Here is a 20,875-nt window from a genome sequence, read left to right as displayed (position 1 = left end):
GAAACAACAAAACAAAAACATATTAAAAAATAAAAAATCAAAATTATTCTTCATCTATGTTAAACATATTAAAAAAATAAAAAACCAAAATTATTCTTCGTCTGGGTTCAGAAACCCTCTCGTTCACACCTACAAATATTTAGGGTTTAAAATTTAGGATTTCAGTATTTTTCATCTTCTTTTCTCCGTAGAAAAAACAGAAAGAGAGGGTAAGAAGAGGATAATTTTAGAGCCATCGACAACATTGCGATCGCCGGGGATAATTGTCTGGTTAATTCCATCTCCAACTAACATTAAGTATTTCTTGTTCTTCGTAATACACACATACTCTTCATACACACCTTTCTTGATGAAAACAAGGAAGTAGCCATCATTGGAAGCCGTGTTATTTGGCATCGCAGCTATGGCTGCATTGATGGTGAAGTTTCTACTTCCGTCCTTGCTAACAACCGTCATGTCCCTTACATTTACGCTTCGCGTGAACGAGAGGATTTTTGAATTCGGATGAAGAATAATTTTAATTTTTTATTTTTTTAATATGTTTAATACGGATGAATGAAGAACAATTTTGATTTCTTTAATATATTTTTGTTTTATTGTTTCAATTATTTGAAATTATAAAATTATGATTAATTGAATTTTAAAATTTAATTAATTTAAAAGAGTATTTTTGTCTAATCAAATAAAAAAAGGATCTTTAAGATTTTTTGTAAAATTAAATAAATAAATATTTTTTATTTTTATTTAATTAAAAGGTGTTTTAGTAAAAGTGGTGATATAATATATATTTAAAAAAGAAAAAATTAAATACTGACGTGAAAAATAAATTTCACATGGCTTATTATTATTTGTCCATATTTTAAATATATGGATACGTATAAATTTATTATCGTACCGTAATAAACACCAAAAAATAATTAGGAATGAAATTCTAAAAATGATACCAATTACTATTTTTTTTTACTTGATTGATTCTCTCTCTATTATCTTCATTTATAATAAATTCTATTACTAGCTAATGTGAATTATCTAATTGTACTATCGAACTAACCTTTATTCCTTAAAGTTCTAAAAATTAAATGAGTTATGTTAGGTAATCAATAATTTTTTTGAATAATATGAACAACCACCAATCAAATAAAAATACACTATACTTCTAAAATATTTACCTAAATCTTAATATTAGAATAATTATCTTTACACCTAATAAAATGAACATTCGATATATCTATTATTTATATTGTTTAATATTTTCATTGTTTACCTATATTTTTCTAAATTAAATACCTAGAGTACACAACTTTCAAAATACACCTTCCTATTTACAATACTCATATAATTAGTTGTACACATTATTGGTTATTTATATTCTTTATAATAAGATAATAGGAACAAGTTATCTAAATAAAATAAATGAGGTCCGAAATTATATAATTACAATTTTTTACAAACGGTTACACATATATTTTTTGACATTTTTATGTAAACGGCTATAGAATAAGTGTAACAATTTAGTATTTGAACGTAATTCATTATAAAAATAATACGATTTATGTTAAAAAAAAAAGATAAAATATAGAAATCGTTGAAAAGGTATAGCAGTTTTTGAATTAATTGAAATATGCAAAAACTATTAAAAAAGTGTAGCGGTTGATGTATAAACAATGTGCAATGTAATCCGCTATAAAAGTGCAGTAGTTTATGTAGACTATAAAATCACAATAACCAGAGCGAATTTCTCATTTGGTAGAGTCACCTTCATTGAGTTTGAGGGAGTTTCATTTGGTTTGAGAGAGGGATAAAGAAGCTAAGAGAGAGTTTGGCATATTTGAAGAGATCATATTCAAGTGGAACTATGGCAGATGAATATCTGTTGTATTGGTTTAATGACATTGCTCACATTATCAAAGACATCAATAAAAATGTTAGATTTTTTTATTTTAACGGTAAAAATTGTAGCTGTTTAAATATATAAATAAAATTAAACATTTTTTATTACATAATGTTTATTGGAATTTTCATATGTTTAAAAGATTAGAGTGATAACATGCATCTGTTTATGTGAACTATGATTAAATTATTTTTATAAATAATTTATTGAATTAGAACTTAATATATTAGTTAGATAAATTATTTTTATAAAACTTGTTTTATCAATTATTTTTATTAAACTATCTTTTATTCAATTATTTAGATAAAATTTTATTGATAAATTATTTTTAATACGTTAGTTGGATAGATAACAACTAACTATTTATTGATTAAATTATTTTTTTTAAATTATTTTTTATTGTCACGACTTAAAGATTAGTTACATTATTATAACTATATAATTTTTTGCATCGAATTAAAATATTTTTAGTAATAATTTATGTTTCAGTCTGGTATGTATTAGAATTTAATTAGAGTGTAATTATTTTTAGCATATGATGCAGTCAAATAAGTGTATTTATATTGTTTGGAGACAATAAAATATGTCTCTACATGAACAGATCATAGCTTATTTGAAAAAAGTTAGTTTGTATCACCTGACTAGGCTGAACAGTCATTGGTTCTGGATGGATGAGCTCATGGTGAGCGCATTTATTGAAAGGTGGTGTCTTGAAACACACACGTTTCACATACCGTTCGAAAAGTGCACTATCACGCTGCAGGATGTGGCGTACTAGTTGGAGTTGCCCGTTGATGGGAAGACGGTTATTAGTGGGTGCCTCACTCACTTTGAACAATATATGAAGGACGGAAAACCAGTTTGGGAGTGATATCAGGAGTTATTCGGTGAACTGTAGCTGTCACCCCCGAATAATGTTAAATAGATGATAGTCCAGTACACATAGTTTTATGAGAAATTTAGGGTGCTACCAGTCAATGCGAGTAACGAAACTATTCGCATTTACCAACATGTCTACATCATAATACTGTTATCCACCCATTTGTTTGGTAACAAGAGTGCAAACCGGATTCACCTTCGGTGGTTGCCAATTGTGGCAAAACTGCATTGGTGTGGTTGTATAGATGCATGTGTCGGGTAGTAAACATAAATGTCACAACTTAGCTAGTCCTCTTCAGCTATGATAATTCTGGATCTTCAGGCAGCTCCCCATGCTGAGGCTGCATGGATTTGACGATTTTTCCTTTTCGTTAGCATCAAGGTATCGTTTAACGCACTGCAGTGTAGCATTTACTTGTTTCAAGTTATTAGCCTTTTAGATCACGTGTTAATTTTCGATTTTACATTATTATGCTTTAGGTGGGCCACTTATTTACCTACACATCTGATGCCAAGGAGCAAAGATTTATTCGGCTGCGTCTTGCATTAGACCGATTGGGTGGTCGAGATATGAGTTGTTTGCCTGTAACTTAGTATATCGTTAGTGGTTTACCAACCTTTCTGTTTACAGTATTTTTACGTTAAATTCTGCTGTCCTTTGTAAACAACTCGTGTATTCTTATTTTTGAAAAAATTCGTCGGCAATGAAACAAAACCTGCATATCTTCGTCGGACCCTGTCACAAATGTGCCATATCTCACGCCAGTTAACACAATAGTAATAAAAATCTTGTAAAATAAACTTTTTCACCTACTTGATCCTACACACCCCAAATTTTTGCAATATACTAATTTTTAGCTCTAACAGCGTATTCGATGACTAAATAAAGACACGTAGTGATTTCATATCAATAACTTAACAACATACCTTTTACTTTTTTGAATTTTTCTAGAACAATACAGCAGAGTTAGAAAACTCTTCTCATTCTTTATTGTGAAAATAATACTCCACTTCTAAACAATTGCCCTCCATTGGTATATATAGAGAAATCACTTGCACATTGTTTATACATAAATTGATACACCCCTCTAACGATTTATGCATGCTTCAGTTAATTTAAAAATCGCTACACCCTATAGCGATTTATATTGAATCACCAAAAAACACATAAGTGTAACAATTTGCATAAAATTATAATTGTATAATTTTAAATCTCATTTGTTTTTATTTATATATATATATATATATATATATATATATATATATATATAGTGTTGTTTAATTTGTTATGACTTAAATTTAATATTTAATTATTATATATTTAAAAAATATAGAAAATTAATTTTAAATTAGTTAATATTAATTATTTTTTTAATTATAGAAATTTTAATTTGTTTGAAGATTTGAAAGTTATAATTTAAAATTTATAATTAAAAATCTATAATTTAAACTCTAAAATTTAAGATGAATAAAATAATTTAAAATTATAAATTATAAATAATAAATTTTAAATTTTAAATTATTTTTTCAATCAACATCAATTAATTTTTTAAAATTTTTTTATTTATCTTAAATTATAAAATATAAAAAATAAATTATTAATTATAAATTCTGAATTTGAAATCTTGCAAAAAAAAAAAAATAGTAAAAAATAACTAATATTAACTAGTTAGAAATTGATTTCCTATTCTTTTCTTCTCTTTCTGTAAACATATATGGCTAGATTAAAATTGTATATGGACATCGGAGCGACAGGATTGCTGCCCTATATTTGATTATTCGAAGGTTCTAACATACTAACAAAACATTAGAAAAACGTAGTCAAGTTCAAAGTCATACTTGCGAGTTGTGAACATTTGAGCTAATTATAATTGTGTAGTGACAACTCAATGTGTCAAAGTATTATATTATTTAATACAACGAAAAAGAAAAAACAGTCTTGAGAACTAATATTATACAAACATTACAGCAACATTCAACATAAGAAAATGTTGGTTTCCTAATAATAATAATAATAATAATAAGCATGCTAACTCATGAAAAGAAAATTAAGCCAACCAATAAAGTGTTAAGTAACCGCAAATATTGGGTTAATACTCAAATTCGTCCCTAAAAGATTATTTATTTTTTAAATTAGTCCTTAAATAATTTTTTTATTCATACTAATTCCTAAAAGATAAAATGTAAGTCAAATTAGTCATTCTGTCAATTAAATGATGATGTGTTACCTTAAGTGCCACATGACACGTGTCACTTACCATATAAAAAAGTTTTTTATAATTAAAATAGTATTTGAAAGTCCAAACGTAAATTATTTTCATCTCTAAAATTTTAAAAATTATTCAAACTAGTCATTGTATAAATTTTTTTATTTTTTTCTTCATAATATTAAATTTGAAATATTTTTTGATACTACTAATTTTAATAGAAATGTAATTGACAAACAAAAAATTAGTAATTGTATCTTTTTTCTTAAAATTTTTTTCAATAAAATTATCTCTCTCCTTTAATTCTTCTCAAAATCTCTATTATTATTTTCTATTCTAAAATCTTTTTCTTACATTATTACATTTTGCTGGAATATATATATATATATATACTCAAAATTGAAATGTATGTATTTGTTAACCTAAACAAAGTTATATGCTCAAAATCAAAATTTATGATATTAACATAAACAAAGTTATATCACTATTTTTTTTCTACGACATCTTTTTTTTATGGTATTACTTACATATAGAATGTAATGGTAATGATACATAGACTCAAAATTCAAGAAGATCCATAAATTTTACTTCAATTTCAAACTTTACAAAATATAAAAAATTTGTTGCTTAATTATTATTATTATTATTATTATTATTATTATTATTATTATTATTATATGCTAAACGAATTGCTTATTAAGCGTAATACGTGCAAAGATCATAATAAATTTTTGTGTGTTTTATATGTTTGAGATAGATTATATAATTTTTTTTAATTACACAAATCAATGAGATAAAATAAAATAGGAAACATTACACCTATGCATAACACAAGCTACTCTACACTATATATTATATAAATAGATATGCTTCGTATTAAAATAAAATTCCTTGTGTTTTAAATGAAATATTTAAAAGATTATATTAGAATATTAAGATTCAAAAATAATTTCACAAATAAGTTTTTTAATTATTGAGTTTTATTATATAAATTAAACTATAATAGAAATTATAATTTTAAAAAATTTAAAAGATTTAAAATTTAAAATAATTACTATATTATTTATTAAAATTTAAAATATTAAATTTTTAAATATATAATCAACAATAATTTGATAAACTCATTTAAATAAAAAATTTCACATAAAAAAATTATAATTTAAAAATATAAAATTTTAAAATATAAATGACAAAATAATTTTATAAAAATTTAATTATTTTTATTATTTTATGTAAAGAGAATTTTGTTTATTAAGGTTTAGAAAATAACATTAAAATTAGTAGTATCAAAAAAATTTTAAATTTAATATTATAAAAAGATTATATAAGAATTAGTTTGATTAATTTTTAAAATTTTAGGGATGAAAATTATTTATGTCTAAACTTTTAAGGACTATTTTGATTATAAATTTTTTTTTTCATATCAAGTGACACCTGTCGTGCCACGTGTCACTGACCTGACACGTTAACCAATCATCTTGTGACACGTGGCACTTAACGTAACACGTCATCATGCCACGTGATATTTAACGTGATACGTCATCATCTAACTGACAGAAGGACTAATTTGACTTATATTTTATCTTTCAGAGATTAATATAATTAAAAAACTACTTGAAGATTAATTTAAAAAATGAATGATCTTTGAGAGATGAATTTGAATATTAACTCATAGACTTGAAGCATATCATGGAAGCTAAACTTATTCAATTCGTACGTACACTATGTAATATACGTTAGATACTATAATTTAAGAAACGAGATAATCTATTATTGAATAACGTAGTAACTTAATAATGTCTTGATTTTGCATCCATCCTTTTTTGCATCAAAGGCACCCAAACTAGGTTCTCCCTCCCATAAGCTAGCAAATGGGATGTAATATCGTACTTAGGATTTAAATGATAAGATATCTACAATAATCTCAGTGCTCATATATAATTCTTCATATATAAGATCATAGAGTTGCTTAAACTTCTTGCACTACGTATACCGGTGTAACTTAGCTTGATTACGCGATTATTCATCATTGAAACACATATGCATCAATAAAATTGAAATTTAATCAAACATTTCTAATAAGGCCCTTTCTGTTTTGTCTATATATATTATTATTTATTATATGTACTATAAGAAACAAAAATTGTCTAACTGTGTAACGTGCTTCAAAATTTGTCCGTGTATGCAAAAATTAGTCAGCCTTAGAAAAAGGGAGAAGATGTTACAAAATGTAGCGACTCTGAGTATAGACTTAAGATCACCCTACATTAATTATTAATGTCTTTATATGTGGCTGTCGTTTGATTATTGACATAATAATTTTTAATATCTCCAAGACTGAAGACTACTTGGTCAATATTAGCATATTTGGAACGCTTTTAACTTATAAATATCTGACTCTTTTTTATTTTTTGGTTGTCTCTATTTTTGATTTTTTTTCCCCCTCAATATAGCATGATACAAAGCTGTGTCATTTCCTTTTATAATGTGCTAACAATACTTTTATGGCTAAGATTAAGCAGTCTCAAAGAATTAAGAGAAACAAATAACTAGTTAATTTTCAAATTTAATATATCTCAAATTGAATTATTTTTATCCATATAACTATAATGTTAACATAAAAGCTGGACTCTTTTTGTTAAAGGCTCCAAACAGATTTGGTTTTATACCACCATAAAGCGAAGTTAAACTAACAAAAGAAAATAAAAGAGATAGTTCCAAAAATATAAATAACAAAAAAAAAAATGCATAGGTACAAAATAAAAGCAAAGAAAACACAGTTGGAGAGTAAAGAATTAAATTAAAAAGAAATTTAATGTCTAATTACAAATTATTATGCAAACTAGTTTTTGCGCAAAGAAAAGTAAAAAGCTTTCTAATTGCCAAACCCAAACCCAAACGGCCAAACCCATTCTTCCTTTCTCTATCTCTTACCTTTCCTTTCTGCATTCATTCAAAAGCCTCTTTTGACCACGACGACGACCACCACCACCGCCACCGTCGTCACCACCACCACCCATTATCCATGCGTCAATGAAGGTTAACACGTTAAAAATCCAATCTTTCTTTTGATCCAACATACCCATCACCATTTCTCTGTCTTCACCATCATGGGTATCTGCTTTTCATCCACCAAGGTCAGTGGTTCCAACAGCAACAACAACCACCATGGAAACGGAAACTCCGCGACCACCGTAAACCGGAACCGGAAACGGAATACAATTACTCAAGCAACGGTGACCAACCCGGCGGCGGCCACCACCACAGTGGCGAGCGTCCACAACGGTCAGCGGAGGAAGGACGATGAAAAGAAGAATAGTCATCATCATCATCATTCGCAGAAGCCGAAGGAGAAGCCGAAGACGACGACGTTGACGACGAGAAAGAACGTGCCGTGCGGAAAGCGAACGGATTTCGGTTACGAGAAGAATTTCGACAAGAGATTCACGTTGGGGAAGCTTTTGGGTCATGGACAATTCGGTTACACCTATGTCGGTATTGATAAGGCCAATGGGGATCGTGTTGCCGTCAAGAGGCTCGAGAAGGCCAAGGTGATTCTGCTATTTCATTCCATTTCACGCTTCCTTTTTTGCATTTTTCAGCTGAGTTTTCTACTTTGTGCTTTGTTCCATTGATGCCAATTTCAATTTGAGGTTTATTGAATTCATGTTCAGATTATGTGGGTTTTGTTTTGGTCAATGGGTTAAGATTGATTTGGTGATTCGATTCTACAGGTATTATATGTTTTGGTTCTGGAGATACTTTATTTGTCTGGCATATTAGATAATATAGATAAATAAATAAGGGCCTTTTGCATTGCCCTGTGGTTTTCTACTTTTCCATTGCATCTGTGGTTTTGAGACATAACAAGGTTGTCTAGTTATGGCAATATTAGTACCTATTATGCAAGCCATGTGTCTGCATTTCCATTCTTTATTATAAGTATCATTAAGTTATTGATCGATTCGATTCTCGCTTCAAATTTCATTCTGTTCTGTTCTGTTTTTTGGGGGAAGTCTTGACAAAGTTGATGTATAGTAGTAAGAGAACTGGTGTGAATTATAAAAGCATGCAAAGTAATATAGAATGCTATACGATGTAGATGTCGGCATTTGGTTAAAATAGATTTCAACTATGAGTCTGAAGTTTCTGAGTTGTCATCGACTGCATTTTATTTAGTGCTTCTTGTCTTTTTTTTCCCCTGCTTTGTATTCATATGAGTTCTCGCACATTCCTGAATCAATTCTTGAATTTGATGGCAGATGGTTCTACCCATAGCTGTTGAGGATGTTAAGCGAGAGGTCAAGATATTGAAAGAACTTACTGGCCATGAAAACGTGGTCCAATTCTATAATGCTTTTGAGGATGATTCATACGTGTACATAGTTATGGAGTAAGTTACTCTTGTTTGGGTATCTTTTGTTCTCCATGCTTATTTGCTTTTGAGAAGCATTACTGTAATGTTCTCTGGGTTTATGTTCTTTTAGCTGGCTTTTCAAATCATGTCTTGTGATTACGTTCTGTTGCCCCTTCTTCTGTATACCTGTATGTCATTCTTATTACTAAAATGAATTTATTGACAAATGAATTGCCATAGGTTATGCGAGGGTGGAGAACTGCTAGATCGGATATTGGCCAAGTGAGTATTGTTTGATCTTGAACCTGAACTATTTTCCCCCAACTGGCTAAATTTTTCTTCAGAATGTCTTCGGGTGCTCAAACTTTAGAATGAGCATCACTAATGATTCCAATTTTATTGTCTGCTAGATCTCTGTATTCAGCATTTTTACCTGTTGAATTGGACCTTACTTTGAATTCCTTCGCTTTAATCAGGAAGGACAGCCGTTACACTGAAAAAGATGCAGCAGTGATTGTAAGACAGATGCTTAAGGTTGCAGCTGAGTGTCATTTACACGGTTTGGTTCATCGGGATATGAAACCAGAGGTATGGTCAAGTCATTTTGTATGTTTGTGCAATTTGGAGTCATGCAACTAGACATTGATTTTTCTTTCTTTGAATGTAGAATTTTCTTTTCAAGTCTACCAAAGAAGATTCACCTCTAAAGGCCACAGATTTTGGGTTGTCCGATTTCATAAAACCTGGTTAGAGAATATATTTATGTCAATAATTTGTTTTCTTACTTTTTATCCCCTTTTGTATCGGATATGTTTTGCTGTCTTTATTTGAAAGCTCTAGTTCCCTCAAAAACAAATTTCAGGTAAGAGGTTTCAAGATATTGTGGGCAGTGCTTACTATGTTGCACCAGAAGTGCTAAAAAGAAAGTCAGGCCCTGAATCAGATGTATGGAGTATTGGTGTGATTACATACATTTTGCTTTGTGGTAGACGCCCATTTTGGGATAAGACCGAGGATGGTATCTTCAAGGAGGTATAGTTAATCAAGGAACTTGAATAAATTGTTTACTTTTATTGCCTACCTGATTCTGATAAAAGGAAATTTTGTAATAACTGTGTGTATAATAAATAACCATATCATACAGGTCTTACGGAACAAGCCTGATTTCCGCCGCAAACCATGGCCATCCATAAGCAGTGCTGCCAAAGATTTCGTGAAGAAATTATTGGTAAAGGATCCTCGAGCAAGATTAACTGCTGCCCAGGCTCTATGTATGTATCCAATGTTTGATTTTTTTCCCCTTGTTTGTTTATTGTGTTATCTAATTTCCTGTCCATGAAAAAAAGTTTTTCATTCTGAAAAACTGCCTGAAAGCTAGGGATTTCAGTAATATTTAAAGTTGAAGTACCAAAGTTATAGTGTTTGGAAAGCTATTACTGAACTTAAATGTGTTGAGACTTGCTCCCTTTTTTTGAAAATAGTAAAAAGATTCATGGAAGTATTTGAAAATTTTAAGAATACCAAATATTGAAGCTATGCATATTGCCAAATTTAATGGCCATCATGCGGTGACTTTGTAAAATTTTTCAGTATCTTCTGTTCCTCATCTTAAGATTTTCTTTTGATGACAAATGATTAGGAAAATAAAATGTTCCATTGGATGTTTAATACATTATCATCCTACCAAAAAGTTATATATATGTAAAATATTGAAAGTGAAGATCAAAATAGCCACAGGTAATTACCCTGAAAATAGGATAAGTGTGTAAGTGGCCTCAACATGCTTACAGATCAAGTGGTTAGAGCTGCTGAACTCTACATTAGTTGTTTGGCCATTCTGGGTTTGCTAAATTAATCTTGTTTTTAATGGATGTTTTTGTTTTGTAGAGTTTTCTACTTTTCTCGGTTTAATAAACAGAGAGCCTCACACACACATAGCCATAGATGTTTTCCTTTACATATTAGAACATTTTTAGAAGTAAACTGTATAAAGATATTGACTTTTGATTAATTTTGATATTTCTAGCACATCCATGGGTTAAAGAAGGAGGAGAGGCATTGGAGATGCCTATTGATATATCTGTCCTAAACAACATGCGACAATTTGTGAAGTATAGTCGATTGAAACAATTTGCACTAAGGGTAAAGAAACAAATTAATCAAACACTGCATGCTACAAGGCAGGAACTTGTTTGCATCCATTTCATTCATTACTTGATTATCTTGCAGGCATTGGCTAGCACACTTGATGAAGAAGAGATATCTGATCTAAAAGATCAGTTTGATGCAATAGATGTTGACAAAAATGGTTCCATTAGCTTAGAAGAGATGAGACAGGTAGCCCATTAATCAATTGATCTTCTTACTATCTGAAACCCAACCACATCACTTATCTATTGGTGATTAATTAACACATTCAATATAGTTTCCATGCTTTGGTCTAAAGGGATGATTTTGTGCAGGCTCTTGCTAAAGATCTCCCTTGGAAGTTGAAGGAATCACGTGTATTAGAGATATTGCAAGCGGTGAGTATTGGTGATCCTTTGAACTCATGCAGTTCCTTTGGTGCTTAATGATATTTATTGCCTTTTTTCCAATGGCAATATTTTTTTTCTTCCTTTAATCATTTTTGTTCACTATAGCTTCTTTTATTGTACTCTGCTTTTGGCACTTCGATCAATGCGTATCTTTTGCCTTGTAAAAGCGTTTAAATCGCTGCTTTGTGTGCTCGCAGATAGATAGCAACACAGATGGGTTAGTCGATTTCACTGAATTTGTGGCGGCTGCATTACATGTACATCAATTGGAGGAACACAACTCTGAGAAATGGCATCAACGGTCACGAGCTGCTTTTGAGAAATTCGACATAGATAAGGATGGATATATTACTCCAGATGAACTTAGAATGGTTAGTCTTGTCTCCTTACCCAAGCTCTCCAAACATGATAAACTTCTCTTTCCTGTAACAAACTCAGATTGATACCCATCCGTTCTCTCCATTTATTTTCTTTATCTGAAGGGAAGTGTTTAAGCTCTTCTTTCTAATCTTGCTTTCCTTTCACATCTGTCTGTTTTTAAGGTTGCGTACGTATTTGGTGCATCTAATATTCACCATTTTTACATTTTCTATGTTTCAGCATACCGGCTTGAGGGGCTCCATTGATCCGTTGCTTGAGGAAGCTGATATTGACAAGGATGGGAAAATCAGCCTATCGGAATTCCGAAGACTTCTCAGAACTGCAAGCATTAGTTCTCAACAAGTGACCAGCCCCCATCGGCGCAAGCTGTAGATTGGAAGTGTTTTAGAAGCTGCAAATGTTTAAGGGTGTGAGAGTGGTGGAGTTGTTCCAAGATTTATCTCTTGTGCAGATTGTGCTGAAGCCATTAAGATATGTATGTAGTTATGAATATTCTGCACATTTTGCTCTCACCATTCTATGATACTCTAAAGACTCCAGTTTATAATGACCATGGTATTTCTGCAAAAGAGTGCGTTATACGAAAAAAAATTAGAGGGCTGTCACAGGAGGTATTTAAATAGAGTTTATGGAGACCCTGCATGGATTGGCTTCGAGTACCACATTTTAATCAGTGTATATTACTTCTGTGCTTGTAACTTGTACCATAATGTACTGTGTAACTGAAAACGAAAATCTTACTACAAAAAAGGGTAAATTATCCTTGCATTAATAGTCAAATGAAATTATATTGACTATTATTTTGATTATTTGATTTGTAATATACTAATGTATTTGTATAATTTATCAGATTTGTTGTCATACTGCCCTAATTATCTCAGGCCTATAGGGTATAAGCTCACATAAAATTTACAGTCAGCCCCCCTTTTTTTGGTATTCCTCACCATTTTGGACTGACGACCGTTGTTATCAGTTAAAAGTCTTCGGAAGCAAGATTTGACGCATTCGCCTAAGGACGTTGATGGCTTGTCAAATATCACACATCGATATGACAATATGTTTATCAAAGGTTTTCATGAATTAAAAAGTTGAAAATATTAGTCTTGTTCTCAGTACTCAAAATGATTTGCTGGTTGATTTAATCTCAGTCTAAATGAGTTCGGTATGGAAATAGATCTTCTCATTTTTTTTTAACAATTGGGGGAGTAAAGTATGATCTCCCACCATTAATTTTATAAATGGGACAAAAACTACATATGAAAAAGAGAGGAATGAAAGGTTAGAAATCACACTTTACACTCTCAATTTTTTTTAACAATTTAAAAGATTCATTTCCGCTTGGTATAATTAGTCAATTATTCATGAAGTAAATTTCCACGTTAATTACATTGTAAACCCTAACATAGCATAACAATTTGTCCAACCGATAATGAAAATTCACACTTCACATGATCAAGTAAATTTTATAACCGAAAAAATCCATTCACATTTTTTTTTATTTTTCATGATTTCCACTTCCTTCTTAGCTTTATACTTTCATTTTAGTATTCCAACTGCAAAAGGCAATGACATCTCATCTCATGTAAAATCTGCTACCCAAACCCCTCATCATTCAATCAAATTCCAGTGACCTATGTCGAGTTCAATTTCCTACATAGTAGCATTCTCATTGAACAAGTAGGTATTACCCGGGTATCCCCTAAACCCTGTGAAATTAAAAAAAAAGAGTGGAGAACTTATATCAGAGAGAGGAAAAGTTAACGCTAAAAATTTACATTAACTAAGTTGACAAGTATGCACATGCTAATCTATATTTACATGGGTTACGAAGTTCTTAGGTTCAAATGGCTCAAATTAATGAAATTATAGGTCAGTGTGCACATTCTGAACCGTATATAACGGGAATCCGATCCCTTTCTTAATCTAAAACCTGTGGAACAGATACATGAGGAATAAGAATCAACTTTTGGTGGTCCATAGAGGCAGAGGAAAATAAAGTAAACAAGATCCCAAGCTCCACTTTCTGTTGTCATGACTCATGGGAAGAACTGTTCCATTCATCATTTTGCCTCATAAATGGTATAACCTTTTTGCCAAATAGAGCCACTATCAATTTGGCTACTGCTAAACATATATCTGACCTTTGCAATGAGATAAAATGTTCACAAGGATCCATATCCATTGTCAACTATCAGCCTTTGGGATGTCACCTACACTGTTGGAGCTATCTTGAAGTCCATGAGACGTTGAATACCGGCTCGAAGCACTCCCTTCTGCGACGACTCTATCCTTCCTCCCTGAATGCTTGACCTTCTTCGTTCCCCCAGAAGAAGATTCCTACAGAAAACAAAATGGAGGCTCAAAAGTATGAACATCAAAACAAATGTGGTTATTCAAATTTTTAGAACCAAGCTACTACCTCCTGTGTTGATGATCCAGGCATCTTAAGTTCAAGCTCTGTGGCCACATCATGAGTCTCGCTACATCTGTCTGCATCAGTGATTCTCCTATGAGGTGGTGACTTGCTCCGACAATCCTTTTGGGTGGGAACATGAGATGCAGAAGCATACTGAGCTGAGGGCAAGTCAAGCGCGGCATTAATTGGAGCAGAGAATGGAACATATGTTGAACACGGAGTAGGAATGTGAGGAGGGTTTTGATTTCCAAAATAAGGAAAGGGTTGAAGAGTTGGGTGAATTGGAACAGGAGCAGGAGGGATAGGTATAGGAACCGGATATGAATAAGGTGGTGGTGCCATTACGACAGAGTGGTCGATTGCAGTCCATGGGAACATCATTCTGGCCCTCTGCTGATACTGAGAATTAAGGTTTTCTATATCCGATTTCAAAGACGCCTTCTCTTCCCTGAGTTCATTCTTCTCTTGCATTAGCTGTGAGCACCAAATTCAAGAAAGAATAAGCAACAAGCAAAGCAGGGTATTCTGAGAGAAACAATAAGAAGCATACCTCGCGGGACTCATCAGAAAGCGCTTTATGCTCGGTTTTCAACCTATTAACTTCGGCAGTTAAATCTTTAAGCATTTGAATCGTATCAGTGAGGATGGTTGCCTTGTCGTTCCTTGGCCTATCAGGATCTACATTATGAGAGGAGCAAAATAAATATCCCAATCACAACAATTATGAGAAGAATGATGCAAGCAAAATGATTGTAATCATGAAGTAGAGAGAGAGAGAGAGAGAGAGAGAGACCTAAAGTGTTGGCCAAATCGTGGAAGTGGTCGTTTAATCGATCACGGCGGAGTTTCTCGCGGTCAGCCTTCTGAACTTTCCTTGCGGCGACAGCTGGATCCTGCGGTGGTTCCGCTTGCCCCTTTTCTCTGCAAATTCAATTAAATTAATGACTTCACAAACACAAAAACAAGAATTAAGAGAGATAGAGAGGGAACCTGTGGGATCGGTTGGAGGGGAGGGTAGGAGGAGGAGGAGGAGGAGGAGGAGGAGGAGGAGAGGGAGAGGCGGAGGGTGAATCTTGCGGAAGGGATGGGGGTTTGGAGAAATTCCAGTGATCCATGAATGAAGGCGGAGTAATCCCTCTCAGAAATCTGAATCTGGCTGCAGTTGGAGAGAGAGAGAAGAGAACACGCGCATCAAACTTGTGCCATCCACGAGCCACCTTACTTATTAGTGCATTCATATTCATAATATCACAAACACAAATATACATATATCCTCTCTTTTTACCTTTTTTTTGTTTTATTATATATATATATATTTTTTTGGATCATTTCACTCTCACTCGATTCTCTTGTGTTATCATCAACAACTATACACCAAAATAATACTTTAATATTTTCAGTTGCAAACTGCTATTGCTATAGGATGCCTTCTGTGCTATACTATTATAATACCATAAATACTGCATCTATTTAATGTTTCCAAACTATTTTTTTATGGTATTTCTAGTCTGATAAAATAAAAACTAATTTATCGTAGATCAAAACTTCATCTAATAATAATAAATTGCTGCATGTATAAGACAGATTATAATAACCAACATATTACGAAATAGTTAATTAAATTTTTATAAGATTATAAAATCCTTTAATATATTTTTGGTCCTCCTGTTTTTAATCATTATTAAATAATTTATTAATTATTGTTTCAAAATATTAAACTGCCATCTCCTCTAAACTCCCTCCCTTTCTTAAAAAACGAAAATGTCGAACCTCCATCTATACGATAGTGATATGGTTTATATGCTCCTTTAATTTTTACAAGCTTCCAAATCCAGCGAATAGTAAGTGCATTATCTTACTCACGATAATATATTGTCAACAATCTCGGAGTATAAATTAGAAAATAGTATTTGGTGAAGCTGTAATATGAGGTGCTTCCATATTCAGCTACCAATTGAAAGTAGGATGGAACATGGAACAAATAAGATGGGCTTAGACAGGCATTGCAGCCCGCTTATCAGACCACCATACACTTTTTGGGCCAATACACAATAAAAAATACTCGTATGGACATCAAATGAAATTGGGCTCATCCCAGTGTAGGGGCAAACCTTCTTCCATTTTCCATTAACTAACACCAAAGTCTAGTCTAATAAAAAAATAGTACTACTTGCTGTATGGCTTTTTTTAATTTCTGGAATGGGCTGCAAGGCTTCTTAAAGTGGTGTTGATTCTTCCATGACAAAAACCAATGCGGTGTTGAAGTTGGTCCTTCCAAAGGTGTATCCAGTTATGGAATTGGGTATATCCAGGTTCAGTGGCATATGAACCCATATGACCAGAAACATAAAATAAAATAAAAACAAAAGAAATAGTACTACTTGAACTACTTAGTAAGTGCATATCAGAGATGCAAAATCACTTGGACAGGGTATGGTTATGGTGGCTCATCAACTGGTCTCTTAATTAAAATGTTTGGGAATTTGAGTCTAGCCTTGGATATAGAAAGTATCTTATGTTATCATTTGGAGCATGGTTAAAAAAGAATGACAAAATTTTCAGGAATCAAGAATTAGGTGTTACAGGAGTAGTTAACAGGTTGATTAAGAGTTACAAAGAGTGGAATGATATTTAATTTTTTGTATTGTTGATGATTTTTGTTGAAGATGATTATGAATTAGTTTATTTTATCAATTTAGTACTTTTCTGTTGAGACATTGATACTCCACCTTATTGTGTGAAACTTTTTATTTCAAAAAAAAAAATTAGAAATAACTTAATATAATACAATAACACTATGAGAATTATGTAGCAGTATAAATTATTTGGTGATTGCTATGGTGCCTACAAATATTTGTCTAACTTTTTTTTTTCTAAAGATAATAGGTTATATTTTATTAATTATTAAAAAATGAAATACAAAGATGTCCAAAAGCAGGACAACATAATAAAAGGTGGGGATTTTCCAAAAACACTACACTGAAGGTATTCATCCAACGATGCGTGGTCGAAAAACAAAGAAAAATCTTAAAGAAGAAATAATGATAAATCAAATTGAATGCACCTAAGAGCTTGTCTCATAGAGATGACGACCTAAACTGGGAGTTCTTTGGATTTCACGGAGCAACTTGACAGAGCTTGCTAGAATGGCAAACGGCATAGAAGTAGAACCTTCAAAAAATCAACTGGTTGCGAGCTTTCCAGCAGTTCCAACAAATGATGGCAAGCAATTGAGGATTACGGTCAGCATTCTTCAACGGGTTTAAGTATCTCTGTTGATGCAGTCCACCATGTCCAAAAGTCGTTAGAACTCTGAGGGGAAGACAGTCACGAAGATAACTCTGAGACCATACGTCTTTAATTCTAGAGCAATCGATCAAACAATGAGTGACTGTTTCCGTTGCTTCATGACAGCAAGGGCATATTGGTGATATAGATGGGATGCGGTGATGAATCTGAGCAAGCACCGGAAGTCGGCCATGGAAAGCTTTCCAGATAAATAGCTTAATTTTGTGAGGCAAGTTCAACTTCCATAGATCAATCCACGGCTTTTTCTGTTGCATATAATTAGGGCAAAGCTCCAGAGGCGGATGGTAAAATAAATAGCCAATTCTGTAATCTGAAACTGTATCATATTGCTTGGATTTGTTCAAATCCCATTGCAATTTGTCCCTACTCTGCTGAATTTTAACTGACAAAATTCTGTTTGCAACGTCTTGGAGAAATAGTTCTTGAATGAGATTCTGATTCCAATTTCTATCTTCAGTAATTAGATCTTTAACTCTTGAAAATAACTCAAAAATAGCCTGTCTATTTGTCTAACTTCTTAAAAGGGTTAAAAATTAATATTTAATTTTAAAAATATAAAAATAAAAAATTATTAAATATTCAAAACTTACCATATTAAGTAAGTTAGGCAAAAATTAGACACCATATCATAGGCATCATAGAATTTACCAAATTATTTTTGCAAGTGTGGATTATTTGTTTATCAATCAACGTTTTTTAGTGTAAATTATTTATAATTAGAAATATTAAATATGTGTCTTATAACAATTAGTATGGCGAGAATTGATAAATTTAGTTATTAATTGATTACCTATAAAATAATATTACATATTTAAATATTCTTATTAATTAAATTTAATTAAATTGATTTAATAACAAATAAAAATTAGTTATTATTAATATTATTTTAAGTCTCATTATTTAATTTAATTAATTTTTTTTATTTTAGTTAACATAATTTCTAGAGGCAAGAAATAGTTAATTAACGATGGTTTGGTATACGTTTGTATATATTTTTTTTGGTGACTAGTATACGTTTGTATATGAATCCATGACGAGTCTATCAGGAAAAGAAAATTAAAAGAAAAAAAAATCATATTTCTTTTAATTAATTAGAAAATAAAAATAGTGAGCTGATCTGTTATATAGATGTATATCTTTTACTAACACTTCATTGGAGGATGGATGGCAAATTACAACACGACATTCCCGTAGTACATTTGGAGTTGATCTTGACCTAGCTACAATTGAATATTTTCTGTACCACTTAAAATGTTTTAGATTTATTGCTAATAAGTAATAACCGCAAGCATGTATATAGAAGAATTTTCCTTTTTCTTTCATTTTATATATATCCACATCTTCCAGAAGATAAGAAACCAAGACTTCTGGACTCGGTATAATCCACAAATTAAATTAAGATCGATGATGACTAGCTAGGACAAATTAAAACATTAACCACACATTACAAAATGTAAAATTGGATCAACACGTGGCGCAACTTTAGGAACAGTAATAATAAAAACGTCACTTTATTATACTACACTACATGCTTCCGATGATGTCGATTTTGGCTGGCAAGATATATAACCACTTATTTTAATTATTCATGTCACTATCGTAAGACATAAATATATTTTATATGAATTAAAATCTCAACCATGGATTTCTACCGACTTGTGTCTCAATTTAATGAGTGTATTGATTATTATTTTCGATGTGCGTTATAATCAGATGCTCACTAGTTTTGGAGGGGTGACCTGGATGGATTTAGATCCTCTAAAATTTGAATTTCACTCTAGAGAGTAAAGTGTGATTTTTTACCTTTGAATAGTTTCTCTCTCATATTTATTCTTGATCCCACCTATGAAATGAATGGTGAGAGATCACACTTTACTCTTTAAAGTGAAGTTCAAACTTTAGAAGATCCAAATCCGACCTGAATATAAATCGTGACTTTCAATTTTTTTTATCCTTTTTATTTTATTTTTAATCTTTTAATTGCATCGAACTTCAACCTACATTCATTAGTTTATTTCATTATTCTCATTAGTATCTATCTATCTCCATCGAGTTACATATAAATATAATTATATAAAAAGGATACTTTCAAATGCTTCTAGCGTATACAATACAGTAATATCTACTTTAATTTAGTCCTTCATCTAGTCTTGGTTCATTTTTCATAATCTATTATAATCAATTTAAATTAAAGTTCAATACATTTTAGGCATTATGCAGAAAAAATTGGAATTCTCGTAGGGCCATAAATATTCTATTAATAGATTTTCTCTATTCAATAAAGTAGCAAATTAAAATATCATCAACGTTCGTTGTTGTCAGTGGCTGAGTTTGAAAGAAATTGTTGGCGAGGCCAAAAATAAATAAAAATATATATAATAATTTAAAATATAATGATATGAATATAATTATTTTTTAAATTTATTATTAATATATATAGAATTGCACATGATTAAAGTTAACAAAAGGTTAAACCTGATTTTAGTTAACTAAAAGTTTAATTTAGGTTAATAAACTAAACTTAATTTAAATAATAAAATTAGTTATCAACTGGTTATAAAATTAATAAATCGATTTTAAAAATAAAAAATAGGTTTAAAAATAATAGATTTTTGTACAAACAAATTGGTTTTTTACATAAAAACCTATTCTTATTTAAAACACCGATTTTTTTTATTTAAAAGCTTATTTAAAAAAAAATATTTTTTATTTTATTTATACAAAAACAATTACAACATAAATTAATTTGATCTTTTGATAACATATGCTTTTAAAAGTCAACATACTAATTACCTTTATTATTTTTATTATTGTTTTGGGTTACCTGAAATCAGATGTGAATTGAGCTTACTTATGAGGCTCAAATGTTTAATGGAGTAGTCTCCGACTTATCCTACG

General features: G+C 31.0%; 2 protein-coding genes across 3 annotated transcripts; one reads left to right on the top strand and one right to left on the bottom strand.

The window, feature by feature from the left end:
- Positions 1–7,833: 7,833 nt before the first annotated feature.
- On the top strand, positions 7,834–13,061 carry LOC130982136 (calcium-dependent protein kinase 28-like). 2 transcript variants are annotated; one of them, XM_057906007.1, is made up of 12 exons: positions 7,834–8,528; positions 9,240–9,370; positions 9,575–9,616; positions 9,745–9,922; positions 10,002–10,080; positions 10,197–10,366; positions 10,479–10,605; positions 11,361–11,476; positions 11,564–11,671; positions 11,797–11,859; positions 12,069–12,242; positions 12,472–13,061. In XM_057906007.1, the coding sequence occupies exons 1-12, from the start codon at positions 8,088–8,090 to the stop codon at positions 12,622–12,624; spliced, it is 1,782 nt and encodes a 593-aa protein (XP_057761990.1). In that variant the 5' UTR covers positions 7,834–8,087; the 3' UTR covers positions 12,625–13,061. The 2 variants fall into 2 exon arrangements, with proteins under 2 accessions (XP_057761990.1, XP_057761991.1); XM_057906008.1 differs by having other exon boundaries at positions 7,836–8,528; positions 9,811–9,922.
- A 633-nt stretch (positions 13,062–13,694) lies between these two features.
- Positions 13,695–15,939, bottom strand: LOC130979633 (transcription factor bHLH121-like). The gene is made up of 5 exons (XM_057903115.1): positions 15,659–15,939; positions 15,462–15,589; positions 15,219–15,346; positions 14,672–15,142; positions 13,695–14,589 (listed from the first exon to the last, which is right to left on the bottom strand). The coding sequence occupies exons 1-5, from the start codon at positions 15,934–15,936 to the stop codon at positions 14,437–14,439; spliced, it is 1,158 nt and encodes a 385-aa protein (XP_057759098.1). The 5' UTR covers positions 15,937–15,939; the 3' UTR covers positions 13,695–14,436.
- Between the last annotated feature and the right edge of the window lie 4,936 nt (positions 15,940–20,875).

The sequence above is a fragment of the Arachis stenosperma genome, chromosome 5 (genome assembly GCF_014773155.1).
Source record: "Arachis stenosperma cultivar V10309 chromosome 5, arast.V10309.gnm1.PFL2, whole genome shotgun sequence".
In the NCBI taxonomy this organism is placed as follows: Eukaryota; Viridiplantae; Streptophyta; class Magnoliopsida; order Fabales; family Fabaceae; genus Arachis; species Arachis stenosperma.
The sequence above is the reverse complement of the archived record's forward strand: the minus strand, read 5'-3'. Positions and strand labels throughout refer to the sequence as shown.